Genomic DNA, 14,887 nt, shown 5'->3' with positions numbered 1-14,887 from the left:
GTTGTTAAGTTATCTACACGGTCAAATAAATTTGTCAAAACCAAAATTTTTATAATGAAATTTAAACGCTAAAAAAGTGTTAAAACTCATTTTAAAACTTTGAAAACTTTAAAAAAGTAGACGACGTTTCGGCGCTACTCTACGCCATGACTTGATAATGGCGTAGAGTAGCGCCGAAACGTCGTCTACTTTTTTAAAGTTTTTTAAGTTTTAATATGAGTTTAAAAACTTTTTTAGCGTTTAATTTCATTCTAAAATCGTTTTCTAAATCTCTGCTGTTAAAAACAAAAATTGTCACATAAAAATTGCCTGTGTAAACCTGACTTAAAGCATGCATGTACAAGATTGTCCAAGGGCTTTTCTGTGCCTAGTCCCCGCGGCTAAGACAATCCGGAGTGGCTCTGGAGAAGACTCAGTTAAAAATAGTTAATCTTGGCGTTTACTTAACAGCGTGCTATAGAATTTCATACACCAACCGACGTGCAATTACAATTGTTTGCAGCTGACTCGATTTATTCAGTTTGAATGAGAATGAGATATGACAATTGCCATGTCGCTTTTGAGGCTGCCATAATTAACAAATTAATCCACCTATACAATGAGCGCCATTGACTGCAACACGACCTTAATCGCCATAAGCTTTTATTGATTCAATAAATGGTCCGATATTACAGGCTGAAAATTGAATCAACTTCATCTTCAACAAGGGAACGGATTAGATGAATTTATCTGAGGTGGAGGGAACCTAAATTAGTACTGTGTGTGATTTTGACTTGTAAAAGACCTTGAAGTCCTCAAAATTGTAAAGGTTTGTGATTTTTCATTTTATTGGATGTTGCTGAACATATTTTGTTGAGAACTTATACGGTAACTGCACTGCATTTAGCATTTAGCATTTAGCATTTAGCATTTGGTTGGTGCATTTTAAGGTGAAGAAAGAAATTTAAGCTATAATCTAAAGTAGGGGTACATTTTGTCACAATTCTAGTGATAACATTTAACGCTAAATGACGCATTTACTTCGGGTTAAACTACATACGAAGAGCTTTTAACAAGATTAGATGCAGTCTTGATAAATTAAGAATTGTTTAGTCGCCCCGCAGTTATTTTGTTGAGCTTTGGATTAACAACAAAAGCCAGGGATCTTACGCAAACATTAAACTAACGACCCTTACAACTTTGGCTGAGGGGCAAACATCCCACCGTTGCCAAACACCTACGACATAATTAGACCTTACTTTAATTTACGTTACTAAAAATGTAATTAAAGTACACAACATGTACAAAATAGTATTCAGTTCTTCTAAAGTCGGCAGAAGAAGCGTGCTGAACTGATAATACGCTGCAATCTAAAAGTTTGCGTAAAGTTTAAGAAAACAGTTGATTATAATCCGAAAGTTTAGTTTGTCCCAAGGCGTTCTTTCTTCGGCGAGAAGGAGGTGCGAGTAAGATCCTGGGAACCAGTGGGTCTGCAAGCCTCCTGTGACGTCACTCGTAACAAAATCGTGACGTCAGAGTACTAGTCTCTAGTCACGTTTGCATGGAGCCAGATTTATCAGAACTTTTATTATTACGTTATTCATGTTCTTTGGATCGTAAGGTAATCGTCTGTTCGAGTTCTATATAGGTTAGTCCACTGTTTGAGCAGACACAATTAATGACTCAGGCAAAGGCTAGAACCCGGACTTTTCGACTCGGAGTCCACGCACTAGCAATTTGGTTTCTGTGCGTCCCATTAGGGGATCATTACATCGCAAAAAAAAAAAACCGTAATATAACGTAAAAAGTAGAAGATTAATGCACGTTTGCCCTAATTTGTCGACAAATGTGGCACTTTATCTCTTAACTGTCTTCTCAGTCGTCAAATTTCTAATGATATTGAAAATTATGATGGTAAGATAAATAAAAGAATCCATGCCTCCCAATCCTGCCACAGGCTAACAGTGTTTCAAAGTCATTTTTTACTGTCTTTGATTAAGTTACGGTGCTATTTACAAGTAGTTGGAGACTATGTTGGCGATTTTGTAAAGTCATTGGATAACCACTAAACTGGCAAGTACCATTCGGCGAAAAAGCAGCTTTCCAGATTTGCTTCATTTAAAATGCATTGATGTCGAAGGAAACTTTAGCTCCAAAAAACACAAACTAAGACGATTATACCCTAGGGAGTTAAGTTGTTCATTTAAACGAGAGCTAAAAAGAGAACTGTCAAAAACAATGAAAACAAAGGGAATTAGTTAAATCGGAATTAATTAAGACATTTTGGTATTGATTGAGACATGTTTCAATTGTTAAATTGGATCTCTCGCAGTATGAGTCATATCTATAGTGATTCACACACTGTGGGACTCATCCGTGTTGTGATTACGCTGGGAACTATTTAAACGTGATTCTTGTTCAAAACACTAGAAAAGGGCGTCTTTAACTACAGTAGGTACGTTAAGTTTCCTTTACATTTTCCTTATTGATGATAGTTCTATGTTTATGCATCCTCAATTTATTGTTCTTTATTCGTTTAACGTAAATCTATATAGTTGTTGACGGCAAACTGTAAGTTATTCATTACAGCAAAAGGTACACTCAACCCCCCCGTCTCCGTTCGTCCGTCTCCGTGATCGGGGGTGTGCCTGCCCCTGGGTGCTCCCGCACCACAGCGACGCTCGAGGCGAACGCGGACCCCCCCCCCGCCCCGCCGCTTGTCTCTCTTCAGCCGGCAGAGCCTTGGGCACGAGGAACAAGTGGCTCTGGGGAAACATGACTTGATTGGCTAGATTTTTAACAAAAGAATTAAATCTAGCCAATCAATTCAACCGTGGGAGGAGCGGTGGCCTAATGGTTAGCGCGCTCGAGACACTCGGGAAGACTTATTTATTAATCAATTCAACCGTAGTAAAATCCCTTACAACAAAGGGATTTTTAAAATCGATTGATTTGATTTGCCAAATTTAATTTCATTTTTAAAGATCTAGCCAATCAAATGATGTGTCCCTAGAGCCACTTTTTCTCGTCCCCACCTCGCCGGCTGTAAAGAGGGCCAAGCGGCTCTGGGGACAAGAACGTGTGGCCTCATCAAAATACCATTGTTAGTCAGAACCCAGGCTCTTTATCAGAGTATAAACAAAGAAGTATAGCCAGTTTCTTTAATGAAACTCCGGCTGTAGTTTAATTAGTTCCCTTAGTTGAGCAAAGAAGGAAAGAATGAGACTTTTGTTGCTGTTGTTTGAATGGGTTTAGAGCGGTTTTGAACTAGTTTTGTTTATCAAGTGATTTCGCAAATTGCTTTAAAGCCATTAAAACCACCAAAGATTCGCAACGGAAACGATTAAACAACTTCAAAACCAAAAAATATTATATTTTAGTTTTTATGCTTTACTTCTTTCCTTACACCTAAAGAGCCTGGGTTATCTATAATGTTAAAACTAAAACACTAAACTACCTCAATAACCTCAACAGAGCTCAGTTTCAAAGCCTTTCAACTAATTCCAAATGTTCTCTAGCACACAGGTGACGTGAAAAACGTCTAAATAAAGCATCAATCGTGGAGGTATTGTCTTGACCTACCACCAATTCTTAAACTTAATGTTAAAAGGAATGTATTTGTACTGGGTTTGTAAACAGAACAGGACACTTGGTGTCTTTTTACCGCTATTTTTAAGGGTAACAAACATGTCATAAACATGGCGGGCAAACACGATTCTAGACGACTATAACAAAAAGAGATTGTCAGGCAATCAGTGTTACAAAAATCATATTTCTAGCTAAGGATTTAAAATTAAGCGGTTGCATGTAAAATAATTCGATTACTGAGAAAGAAGGAAGTTCACCACGTGTATAAAACAGGTGTAAAAGTTTGAACAATTGATTGTATTTTATAAGCAAGATATTTGGCGTGACTACACCGCCACCCCTTTCATGCCAACTTTATATTTAGTTCTTTTCCGAGTTTACAAAAATTTGAATTCAGTGAAGGAGAATTAAATAGAAGCCGTAATTTAAAGCAGCAATCAATCAAATGCCCACTTAAGTTTTGTTATGAAATCATTCGTCTCGGTAAGAGACGTTTATGCACAAAGCAGATTTTCAAAACCGACATGTTTATGTAAACATCTTTAAGCATGTTTTAAGCCGTTATCTAGCTACTTGAATCTAGCAATTATTGACAGTTGGTGACTAAACCGGCACTGAATAAGTAAACGAAGGTCTTTTTCCCACTGGAACCTAGTGGCCTTAAAAGAGGTTTCTGTAACACGAAGCGACTAGCTAGTATTTTTGATACTCTTCCTGAATGAAAGGCTAGTCTATAGCAGGTTACCCCATAGCATTTTGGCGTCTTTCCTAACCTCAATTCACCTGAAGTTCAACGTTTTATACTCCTGAGTAGCTAGAGGCATTATAAGTTTAAAATAAAGTATCTTGCTCAAGAACAAAACATAACGACCCTGACCAGGGCTAATTCAAATCCGGACTTCATTAGCACGGACTAGCCATTATATAGCTGACCGGCGCGTCCCTCATGGTTGCTGAAATGCAAAAAAGAATGGAAAAAAGCAACAAAACAATAAACCTGCTACTGATACCGTCTGGTAAATGTCCTAAGTTTAAAAATCAATTGCTTTTTTTATTTGTTACATGGGAGAAGTTACAAAACAAACACTGCTTTCAAAGATAGCTTTTGTTTGAATTATTATACTTTATTAATTTTGAAGAAGTAACGGCTGCTGTTGACTATTAGACTTCCATCTACATAGTACCCGACTAAGGAGCCAATGCTTTTTAGAGAATAGTTCGTTATATCTTCCGTCTAATTATTAAAACAATCCGCTCAGTTCTACCAGTTAAATTGGAAATTTTGATTGTTTATTTTCGTTTTCAACAAAGGGCGCTGCTCCGAACTGTCAAACCGTGTGTAATATTTGATTTCTCATTGGCTATATTACTTCAAGATATATGTGTCTGCGCGCGAATCAATTAGCCACGCCACAGAAATTAAAAATATCAATTTGTTTTAAGAATATTGTGAGAGTGTAAATTAATTTGAAACAATAAAATCACTGCAATTGTTTTGAGGCTTCGCTGGCGACTTATACAAAGTCCTCATTTCAATTCAAATATCACTTCCTTTTCAAACTTGTGATAATATTGTACTGAGCGATACAAATCACGAAAAGACCTTATATACCTCCAAACTGCATTAGCGCTAACAGAACGGGTGTACAGTTCGGTAAAAGCTCAGTAAAATCACACAATAGGTTCACAAGGGGCCCTTACACGTGTTTATACCCGTAATTTGCGAACTATTCTTCATAAATATTCAAAACAGCATGTTGCTATAGATCAGCAGATGTTCTACACGTGTGTTACGTCAGGTAGATATTAAAAATAGCATGTGTCAAGAACAGTAGAATACCTGATTTCGATCTGTTAGTTAGTTAACAGCGCTTTCATTTTGCGGATGCGTTTTTGAAAAACATTTCCCGCGCCACAAGCAGAACTAACGTCGTTTCCCTACAAAGGTAAGAGAAATCAGCGCAATTATAATCATTCATTGTAAAAGAGTACAGAATTTTGTCCCAAATTAGGATAAAAGTTGAATTTTAAAACCAAGCTGACCGTTAAAAGGGATTGTGCGAAAGTGTCGCGCTTTAGATTTTCAGGTTTATTTCCATCGGCTAGTTTTGATTCCCTGAAGCAATCCGCAGTCTGCCGGTTATTTTTAAACATAATTTGTGATTCATGTTTTTATATAGATCATGATAGTTCCACGTTCACATTGATTTTACCTTGTTTATATCCTTGAAACTTGAAAGGTTTCTTTAAAAGTTTTATTGAAAAAAGTTTAATCGATTGGACGTTGTTTTATGCACATATTGTTACTAAAGACTAGAGATTTCGTTCCAAGATTGCTTTGAAAGGAGCTTTTTATTTTATGTTTAGCTTCAAAGATGCTATGAGGTAAAATAAGTTGTAACATCCATTACATGATGTCCAACAAATGTATAATTTTGCTTCAAATTTTGTTTCTTAAATACAAAATAGAATTGCAGATTAATGAATGGGCAAAGGCAAGAAGACGAAACTACAAAATTTTCTTCTTTCGAATTATCCATAGAGGATATTGTGCCCCATATTTTCTCTTGATTGTACATATTGTTAAACCACGCCTATTTTCTTGTGTTTTTTACCCCTTTTTTCAGCGATTTGATACTCCTAATTGTGATTCCTTTAAGAATTCAGGCTTTGAGATTTCTCATTTCAATAGGCAACCCCACTTTTATGTGATATTTGCGAAGGTTTTTATTTGAATAAGGCAAAGGACGAGTTGCTTCTCAAATACGACCAGTGGTTATAATGTGCACTTTCTCCCGGCGGGCGGTGCAAAAAACGAAACCGTTGAAGTTTGCTCCTCGTGCAAGTTTTGTCGAGTTCGTTCTGGGCGCGGTCTCTTTTAGGACGTTTTTTTAACAGGTGGAAAAGTGTCTTTTCCTTTATTTTAAAATTCAGCAAGCTATCTTTTATTGTAATGAATATTAATGTTCTTTGCTTAATACTGAAATGATTTTTTCCCTATGTAAACAACTTCAGTAAAATTTATTAAAATTTGATTTCAAATCACTTGTCGATGGAAATTGTAAATAGGTAAGTAACCATTCAGAGATTTTACTCCATTAAGAAATTAACTCATTTGCTCGGGAGAAAACCTCGCTTTAGTAGATGAAGAAGTTTTGATTTTAAAACGGTATGGTTCTTACGTATAAGACGGGTAAAAGAGAACAGAAATTTGGGATATTGTTTGGTTTTGGTCTGATTTGTTTGTTTTGCGAACGACAGCGCCATTTACATTTGTAACCACATGTAATGAAAAATGTTTCAGCAAGACTACCTGCTTTGCCTCAGCAACCAAATGCAGAAACGTTTAAATGCGTGAAAAGCACTGAACTTTTAGAACTTTGTTTTCAAATGAAAATGTCTTGAACGGGTCCTTTTTAAATTGCCACAGAAGTTCGCTCTACACAGTAGCGAAACAAACCGAAAAGATACATGAAAATTTAATAAAATTTGTCTTGAACTACTATTATTTAACTGCAATTTAAAATGGTTTTCTTTTACTGTCCGAGATTTTTAAGTCGTTAAATTTATGAATATTCAAGATGTCAGTAATTGATGACTTCCAGTTTGGCAGAGCGAGCGGCACGCGTATGACAAATCGTTCATGTCAAATTTATTCACAAAAACAAGCCTCGAAGCCTTTTTCCCTCTAGAGGCCATGCGAGTGACAAGCTGTCGCTAGAGGTCTTTTGTTGCATCATAGCGACTTTACACAACAAAATCCGCTCTCTTAAAAAGGCCCTTTTCATATGCAAATCTAGCACAAGTCCTAAGCACCTCAGGTACTTGAATGAGTTGTTTTGTTTTCTTTCACAATAGCAGCATTATCGGTTTCCCAGGAGGGACAACAACGCTCTGCTATTGGACTGTTTATTACCACTGTGGTTATCTGAATACTTGTGCCTCGTGCCATTAGAAGAACAAATTAACATCCGTGTTTCCAGTTCGCTTCATTAACCAGCCGCCCGATTGCGTTGCAGGAATGGAGCACTCTGTGGAACTCAAAATACTTCGTACTCTATTGTTTTGGACTGTCTTGCTTCGTCTTGGCTTCGTTTGTTCTACTACCTTGGAAGAGAACTGTATCTGGAGAGGCAGGTAAGAAAAACTGCTCGATTTTAACAGTTTACTGCGAACAGTGGCCATCAACCACTAATTAGAGAATGCTGAAAGTTTTAATCTCGCGCGTGCCAACTGAGTGCGCTCGAAGGACGTAAAACCACTGTTAACCACACTCGAAAATTTCAAAATACACTTACCTAACGAACTCTTGTGTGGCGGGCTTTTTTCGTTAGGCGCTAAATATGTCCACAAGATATCATGATCATTACAAACTTCCCGATGAAAACACAGAAGTTAAGTGGCATTGTTATGATAGTCTCAATCGCGCAAATTGCTGTTTATAAAGTGAACGGAAGAAAACGTATCATCTATTTATGGTTCCCCTAAGAGAAACAAACTATTTAGGGTTACTCTTCCAAGTGTGGATCTATCAAAAACACAAACTTCAACTTGCATGTGCGTCACATAAATACACACGAGCCGACAAACTTGACATGCAATTATTAATCAGCAGAATTTAAAAAATTTGCAACGAATGTTTCAGTTGACAAGTCTTTTAAGACGTAGCTGTATCAAAGCTTCTTACTATCGTATCTGTTTTAACTCAATTTCTTTCCACTTCACGGCTAAACTGTAGAATAATACTACGAAGTCGTTCGTAATAAATTCAAACGTATTTTATTTTCTTTTTTCCAGAGTATTAGCTGTTTCTTATGGCACGTGCTTCTCTTTTGTGTTCGGAAAGAACTATTGTTCGCTTTGCGCGCAAACAAAAGAAATTGTGAGCGCAGATTTTTCGTTTTGCTTCGTGGAGCTTCGCTATTGTTTTCCTCGGTTCTCTTTATTGTTTTGCTATATACGAGAGAACGTGGAAAGCACATGTTCACAGACAACAACAAAAAAAAACAGCCGTTATTCTATGTCTTCGTCAGCTGCGAAACAAGCAAGTTCAATCAAAATGTAACCGCCAGCTATATGCATTAGAACCTCTCGGGCTAATATCATGAAATGTTCTAGCAAAGTGCGCGTACATGTTTTTTTTCTCATATAAATAATTTAGAAACTTTTTCTTGAGGCGAAATCAAACCAGTGCAGCTAAAAAGACTCTCTCATTGAATTACTAAGTCGGTGAAGAACAAAGTTGTGAAAAAGAATAGAAAGTATTTGAAATTTGGCCGGAGGAAATGGTTGAGTCATCAAGCACAAAACAAGCATTAGACGTTTGATAAAGATCGCGCTCGAAGATAGCTCGAAGATATACTTTAACTATACCGACACAAAAGAATACGTGCATATATCCAATGATTTCTCTGTTGTTCCAAAATGATACAAGAAAAATGTTTCCAAAATGCTGTATACTATTAGACAGACTTTTACGATATCAAAGTGGAAAATGTTTTTTTGGCGTGTTTTCCTATTACAAAGGCACTGCTGAAAATTAGTTCTTTTTATAAAGCCTTTTTCTATTAATAGAAACTCTTGAAGCGCCACTTGTTCGTAATTTTGCAATCTGATGTTTTATTAAACGGCTTTTAGGCTTCTTCACAAGGCAACAAATTTGGTTAATTTTCTGCTCCGCGAGAGTTTCAATGAACCGCGCACATTTAATATTCTCCAGACCGCTCGCGCACTGGTCATTTCAGCAGCCTTTATCAATTTTAGAGAAACACTTAAAATCTTAATGACCAAGCTACTGTTCAGAGAGATGTAAGATGTCTTTTTGTTCATTAGCGGACCGAGTCAAAGTCGCGTGAGCAAAAACGAATTCGGTCCGATATTCCTCCATTTCTTACGCTTGGTCGATAACAACTTTATATTGTATATCCATGCAGTATCCAGGTGATAGGTGTGAAGGGATCATGACAGAGCGGTTTCAACTAATTACAGCTACCCCTAAAATATAATTCGCTCAGAGTTTGCCTTGCCGTATGGCGAATAACATGGGACACAGAAATAACTCTTAAAATGCCACAATAAGCACTTCGATTTCCCCTCCAGGGTATCAGTAATTTCAATTCAAGTATTTTTTTCTGAAAAATATACTTTTTAAAAAAAGGCTGTAGATTGAATTTTAAACAGATAGAAGCGAGGAAATATATAGATGTTACTGAACTAGTATGAGTTTCTCTGCCTGCTCCAGGCTCGTAGTAGTGGCGAGAACGAAACTTGCTAGGCAAGTCGCGAGAAGAATGGGAACAGAAAGTCTGACCCAATCCTCTCGCAGCTTCGCTGATCGCATATTTTGCTATCGCGTGCCAGCAAACCTTCAGTTCTGCAGGCTAGCATGAGAACGTTTGGGGAAAATATTAGTCGAGTTTTCTTTTTCTTTTCTTTTTTTATAAAACTACATTTTGAACATTTCGTATCTGTTGTTATTTTTCAGCGGTGTCCCCCGTCAGGACAAGCCATCAGTTGTGAGCATAGAGACCACGTGCCACCAAGGAGAGCTTCATTGGTCTGACCCTTTCGGGGGCCTGCGAGTCACGTTTAACCCACGTGATGTGCGCACCGACTATAAACTCTGCTTCACCGCCCGGCATCCGGGTGTCAGGATTTACCTGGAAGATCTACAGAAGTTACATTTGTTGACGGAAGTTAATGAAAACGTGACAAGAAAGGCAGTTTGTATAACGAGCACAGCGGCGCAGCACCAAGTGCTGTATTTGGAAACACAACAAAACCAAACATTGACCCAATTGAACTACACTGTGCTTGTAAATGGAAGAAAGAGGCCAAGACACGGAAGGCGGAAAGGTAAGCGGCTCGTTAGGTTGTAAACAATCATGCTATTTTTGATGCTGTAGGTCGATGTAGGGTTTGCACTGCCCTTATTCTGGGTTGTGAAGCAGCTTTCTCGTGGGTACAATGTAGGGTGACAATCCAAATAACATCTTCCCAAGGGGGAAGGGGAGAAGGGTGGGGCTATAAATCAATTTTCGGAAACTTAACGCGCAGTAAGGTGGAAGCTGGTGGATTAAGTACACCCCATCTTCTCCTTTTTCTGCAATATTCTATTTTTTTTTATCTCCAAGTGGTCGCAAGTCAGTAGTCGCATTATAGAAACAAAACAGAGAAATTTTTATAAGTGGTAGCGTGCGCAACATTTACATCGGTGTTGGGGTTACTAATTGGTGTTTTTTTGTTATTTGCAGCATGCAGGCCTTGTAAATATTCAGAGCTACTCAAATCTATCTGCAAAAGCAACTTTGGTAAGTGCAAATCCTTAAATCGCCATCAGCTTACTTATCGTACAGTTAGTTTTGATTTTGCACCAAACTGACCCAGACAGACAAAACCTTTGCTATGATTGGCTAGAAACGCTACACTCGTTATATAAATCGCAAGTGTGTTCAAAGCCTGTGTGGCCTGGTTTATGACGTTTTCACGGGACAAACAATCCGACATGGCTCACGAGAAGCGACTCAAGCCGGAGCAAACTGGGGGAAAGCGTAAATTTTCGTGCTCTCCCCATTCTCCTCTCGGCGCGGCATGCTTGGACGTTTCCAGTATTAGGCCGTCGGAATAAATTGTAAACTTTTTTGTTGTGAATGTTATTGTACGTTAGAAAGAAACCAAGTCATTGGACAAAGACATGAACAAAAAAGCTATGAATAATATTTCTTAATGAAAACGTTTGTTAATCTCTCTTGAAATTCAAGTTTCAGTTAATTTTATTTTTGTGACAAGTTTCCAATGAAGTCTTATCGGAAATGTTCTTTCCTCTTTTAGCTGTTCGTGGATATATCAAGACCCTCTTTCCTGTCGGAAATGGCGAAAGCGAACAAGCTAACGTCATAGCCACCGAAGTCATCAGACAAAAGGACAACATTTTTGTAAAACGCAGCGAGACAGATGATGAATACACTGCGTCGATCAGAGTTCCCGGTGGCTGCCACTGGAAGCAAACTGAAAGCCGGCTTTTCTTGCTGACGGGAAATCTTGAAAGTGGTAAAGGTCCAGCGTTACAGTGCCACATCAAAGAAGAAGCTTGGATAAACCTTTCAAAAGACAGCATTTTACATCTCTGCGGTATTAACGTTCGTTTTTAAGCGGCATTCAGCGGAGTTGAAGTGATTCACGTGGAGTCGTATCTGCTTTACACAATCAGTGGAATAACGAACCGTTCTTACTCGGAATCAACTCTCCAAGAATTGACAGTTCTGTTACTTAGTAACATGACGTAACGTTTGACGTCAAGATGACGCGACAAACCGACCTCGGATTGATGATTAACAATCGGAAAGTCTTCGGGTCCTCGGGTATTCTACGACGACGATCTACTTAGAATCGAAACTTGTTTTCAGGATTTCTAAAATACCAACGCAACTAAGATTCCACTTGAGATCACAAGATTTTCTTTCGTTAAAACGAAAGTAGCAGTGACAGTGGGCTAAGTTCAAAAGGGCTATACTTTTTCGCGATGTATAGGCTAAGAAAAGTTCCTTAAAATAGGCCAGTGCGCAAGCGTAACAAGCCGAAAAAAGTTTATTGAACAAGTTTATTTTGCAGAATATCTCGGTTTAATTCGAACCGTAGATTGGCTAAGAATATGAGACGACAATCAACATATTGTTGAATACGAAGCAAATGCAGTGTCGTTACATTAGCAGTTATATCGATCCAGTAGTTGAAAAGCTGCATATCACATATGCCAGCGAAAACATTTTTTTGGGCCTTTTAGGTAAAAAAAAAATATTTTAAAGGAGAAAAAAAAGGGGGAAAAAAATAGAAAAAAAAAAAAAAATAAAAAAAAAAATTTTACCCCTTCTTAAAAAAAGGTTTTTTTATTTAAAAAATATTTAAAAAAAAAAAAAAATTAAAAAAACATAAAAAAAAAAAGTAAAGAAAATCCGAATAGAAAAGAAAATGAAAGTGAAAATTTCATTGTGAAAACCAAAAAAAAAAAAAACTCCATGAGGAATACAATAAGGTTCTTATGGTTTACTCTCTCTTACATTTTAAATTTCAGAAAATCAAAATGACATAGTATATAAAGGAGTGCATTCTATAACTAATCGCCTCCCTTCCATTCAAAAAAGTTTTGAAATTACGAAGGTTTTTTGGGAGAAGGGACATGAAGGGATAACGCCGGTTGTTTAAAATGTAGCAGGATATAAAAATAGTTATAAAGAGTAAGAATTGTATAAATGAACGATTTAATTTAAAGGTTAAAAGTAAATATGTTATTTATCCATGTAAATAATGTACAGAACTCAAGTCAAACCTGAAATATAATTAATATTGTTAACTTAATGAAACTAGCGCTTTCTTATGAAAGCATAGTATGCAATATGCTCATTTGAAGTGTTTGATTAAAATCAAAGATTCTCATATTCCAAATGGCTGTTATTTGTTCTTTTTATTAGCTCGGAGGGTGACTCCCATATGAAAGAGGCGGGCATGTTCGTCGGAAATTTTGAAAAGAACCCCTAAAAGAGACCAATATGGGCGTGGATCAAGCTTTTCTTTTTACCCCTAAAAGATACCAAAATACTAAAAACTGAAATAGAATTGGTATTTTTTATATTTCTTCGTGTGCAACCCTAAATTAAACGAGTTCCTGACAGCTAAACAATATTGGCGTTTTGCCCGTAACATCCTAAGTGAGACCAAAAGATCTAAAATTTACATCGCCAAGCGAGACGACAAGCATCCCCGCCCCTTTTATGTGGGAGTCACCACCCTCGGGGTAATTAGCTAGTTTTATCCAGAAAGACCTGAAATCTCCCAAGGCACAAGGGGGGGGGGGGGGTGGGGGGATGAGATTTAGGGGTTGTGTGTCGATTGTCAGTTACATTTTCGCTATTCATCATTCTAAGTGAACTCTATGTGCAGCGTCTAGAAGACACATGTAAGAGGTCGGTGGTGGTGGTGGTGCGGGGGGGGGGGGGGGAATTTGGTTTGGTTCGTGCTCTCATCCATCTTTCCTCCCCCAAATACCGTTAAGTCATCGATGAGTATTCAGCCTAACATATTCCCGACGTTTTGGTCTCCTTTAGTCTTTTTTACCTGATTGCTGTTATTCTAGTAGCTATCACGGAATGACAATGCTATGCCTTCTGGTTTTTAACCGGACAGTAACAAAATTCTCGTTTCGGGGGATGGGGTACTCCATATGGCGGTCCTATATGGAGAGGCTCCGCCCGAAAGGGGTAACTTTTTCAGGCCTCAGGTATATAAAAGGGTAGGGATTTCCAAGTCTAGGTAATAAAGGGTAGGGAAATCCTATCTAGCCTATCTAAGGGCCTGAACTACAAATATTTCAATAACGCACTTTATGGCTGTATTATTTTAATTTAAAATCAACATGAAAATGACAAGAAAAGTCCTGCTTCTAGTCTATGCGAGGCTTTTAGGTGTCTGAAAGGGGTCTTTACTCAGTAAAAGGTATAGAAAGGGGTAAATTGCTGTAAACTGGTATACAAAAGGGTAATGTGTAAGAGTTTGAGGTCGGAGCCTCACCGTGAAGATGCTTGTCTTAGGCTCTCACCCAGGGAAGTCTCGTTCCTGACTAATCTGGCGCTCCTATTCTACAGTAATTGCAGTACGATTGCGTGAATTTTTAATGTCAGTTACGAGCAGTTCACTTCATGGAGCCCCATCGATGTGATCGGCGGAGCCCTAATATTATTTTACTGCAGAGCTTAGATCCCTGAAAACGTTTGCGGCAAAGCCCAAAGCCCTGTTTTTGGGGAGTATAAAGCCAGCTGGCTTTTTTGGGTCTGGAGCCCTTAGCCAGTTTTGGTACCCTGGTTTATAAACATCGTGCTACTCTTTATATTTTGAGTATTTTTACACAATTTTTATTTCTTGAAACGTTCTGTAACATAAAGCAACTATTTAACGTTGAATTGTTACATCCCTGGAATTGATGCTAGTCCATTACAGAACAGAACATAGCACTTACTGCTAGCCTTAAAAACTTGGAAGCCATGAGGCCGGACCAAACGAGGATGAGAGTTGATGAGAGTTCAAACTCTAGCTCTCGTTTGGCCTGAAGCTCTCATGCACTCTCATCCACTGTCGTCGACTTTGAACATGCTTAAACTTTTCATGGGAGTCGATGAGAGTTTTCTCTTTCTTACTCTCGCTATTGACGGACTCTCGTTTGGCCCAACTTGGGGATAGCTGTTGAGAGATGACGAGAACTCTCACGAGAATCAACTCTCATCCCCTTTTTTTCAATCCACGAGATCCAATGTAACATAAAGCGTATTAT

At 38.0% G+C, this 14,887-nt stretch overlaps 1 protein-coding gene across 2 annotated transcripts; it reads left to right on the top strand.

The window, feature by feature from the left end:
• The first annotated feature begins 5,398 nt into the window (after positions 1-5,398).
• LOC144631949 (meteorin-like protein) lies at positions 5,399-12,332 on the top strand. 2 transcript variants are annotated; one of them, XM_078490535.1, is made up of 5 exons: positions 5,399-5,513; positions 7,426-7,704; positions 10,052-10,422; positions 10,821-10,877; positions 11,398-12,332. In XM_078490535.1, the coding sequence occupies exons 2-5, from the start codon at positions 7,589-7,591 to the stop codon at positions 11,715-11,717; spliced, it is 864 nt and encodes a 287-aa protein (XP_078346661.1). In that variant the 5' UTR covers positions 5,399-5,513; positions 7,426-7,588; the 3' UTR covers positions 11,718-12,332. The 2 variants fall into 2 exon arrangements, with proteins under 2 accessions (XP_078346661.1, XP_078346663.1); XM_078490537.1 differs by lacking the exon at positions 5,399-5,513 and having other exon boundaries at positions 6,601-7,704.
• Positions 12,333-14,887: the final 2,555 nt, after the last annotated feature.

Source organism: Oculina patagonica, chromosome 12, assembly GCF_052425735.1.
Source record: "Oculina patagonica isolate OP01 chromosome 12, crgOcupat, whole genome shotgun sequence".
Classification (NCBI taxonomy): domain Eukaryota; kingdom Metazoa; phylum Cnidaria; class Anthozoa; order Scleractinia; family Oculinidae; genus Oculina; species Oculina patagonica.
This window is presented reverse-complemented; position numbering and strand designations above follow the sequence as displayed.

Bases quoted from the DNA above. Each gene is read 5' to 3' on its own strand.
- LOC144631949 (XM_078490535.1), top strand. From the start codon at position 7,589: ATGGAGCACTCTGTGGAACTCAAAATACTTCGTACTCTATTGTTTTGG. The intron at 7,705-10,051 runs GTAAGAAAAACT...GTTATTTTTCAG, and splicing joins AACTGTATCTGGAGAGGCAG to CGGTGTCCCCCGTCAGGACA. The intron at 10,423-10,820 runs GTAAGCGGCTCG...TGTTATTTGCAG, and splicing joins AAGACACGGAAGGCGGAAAG to CATGCAGGCCTTGTAAATAT.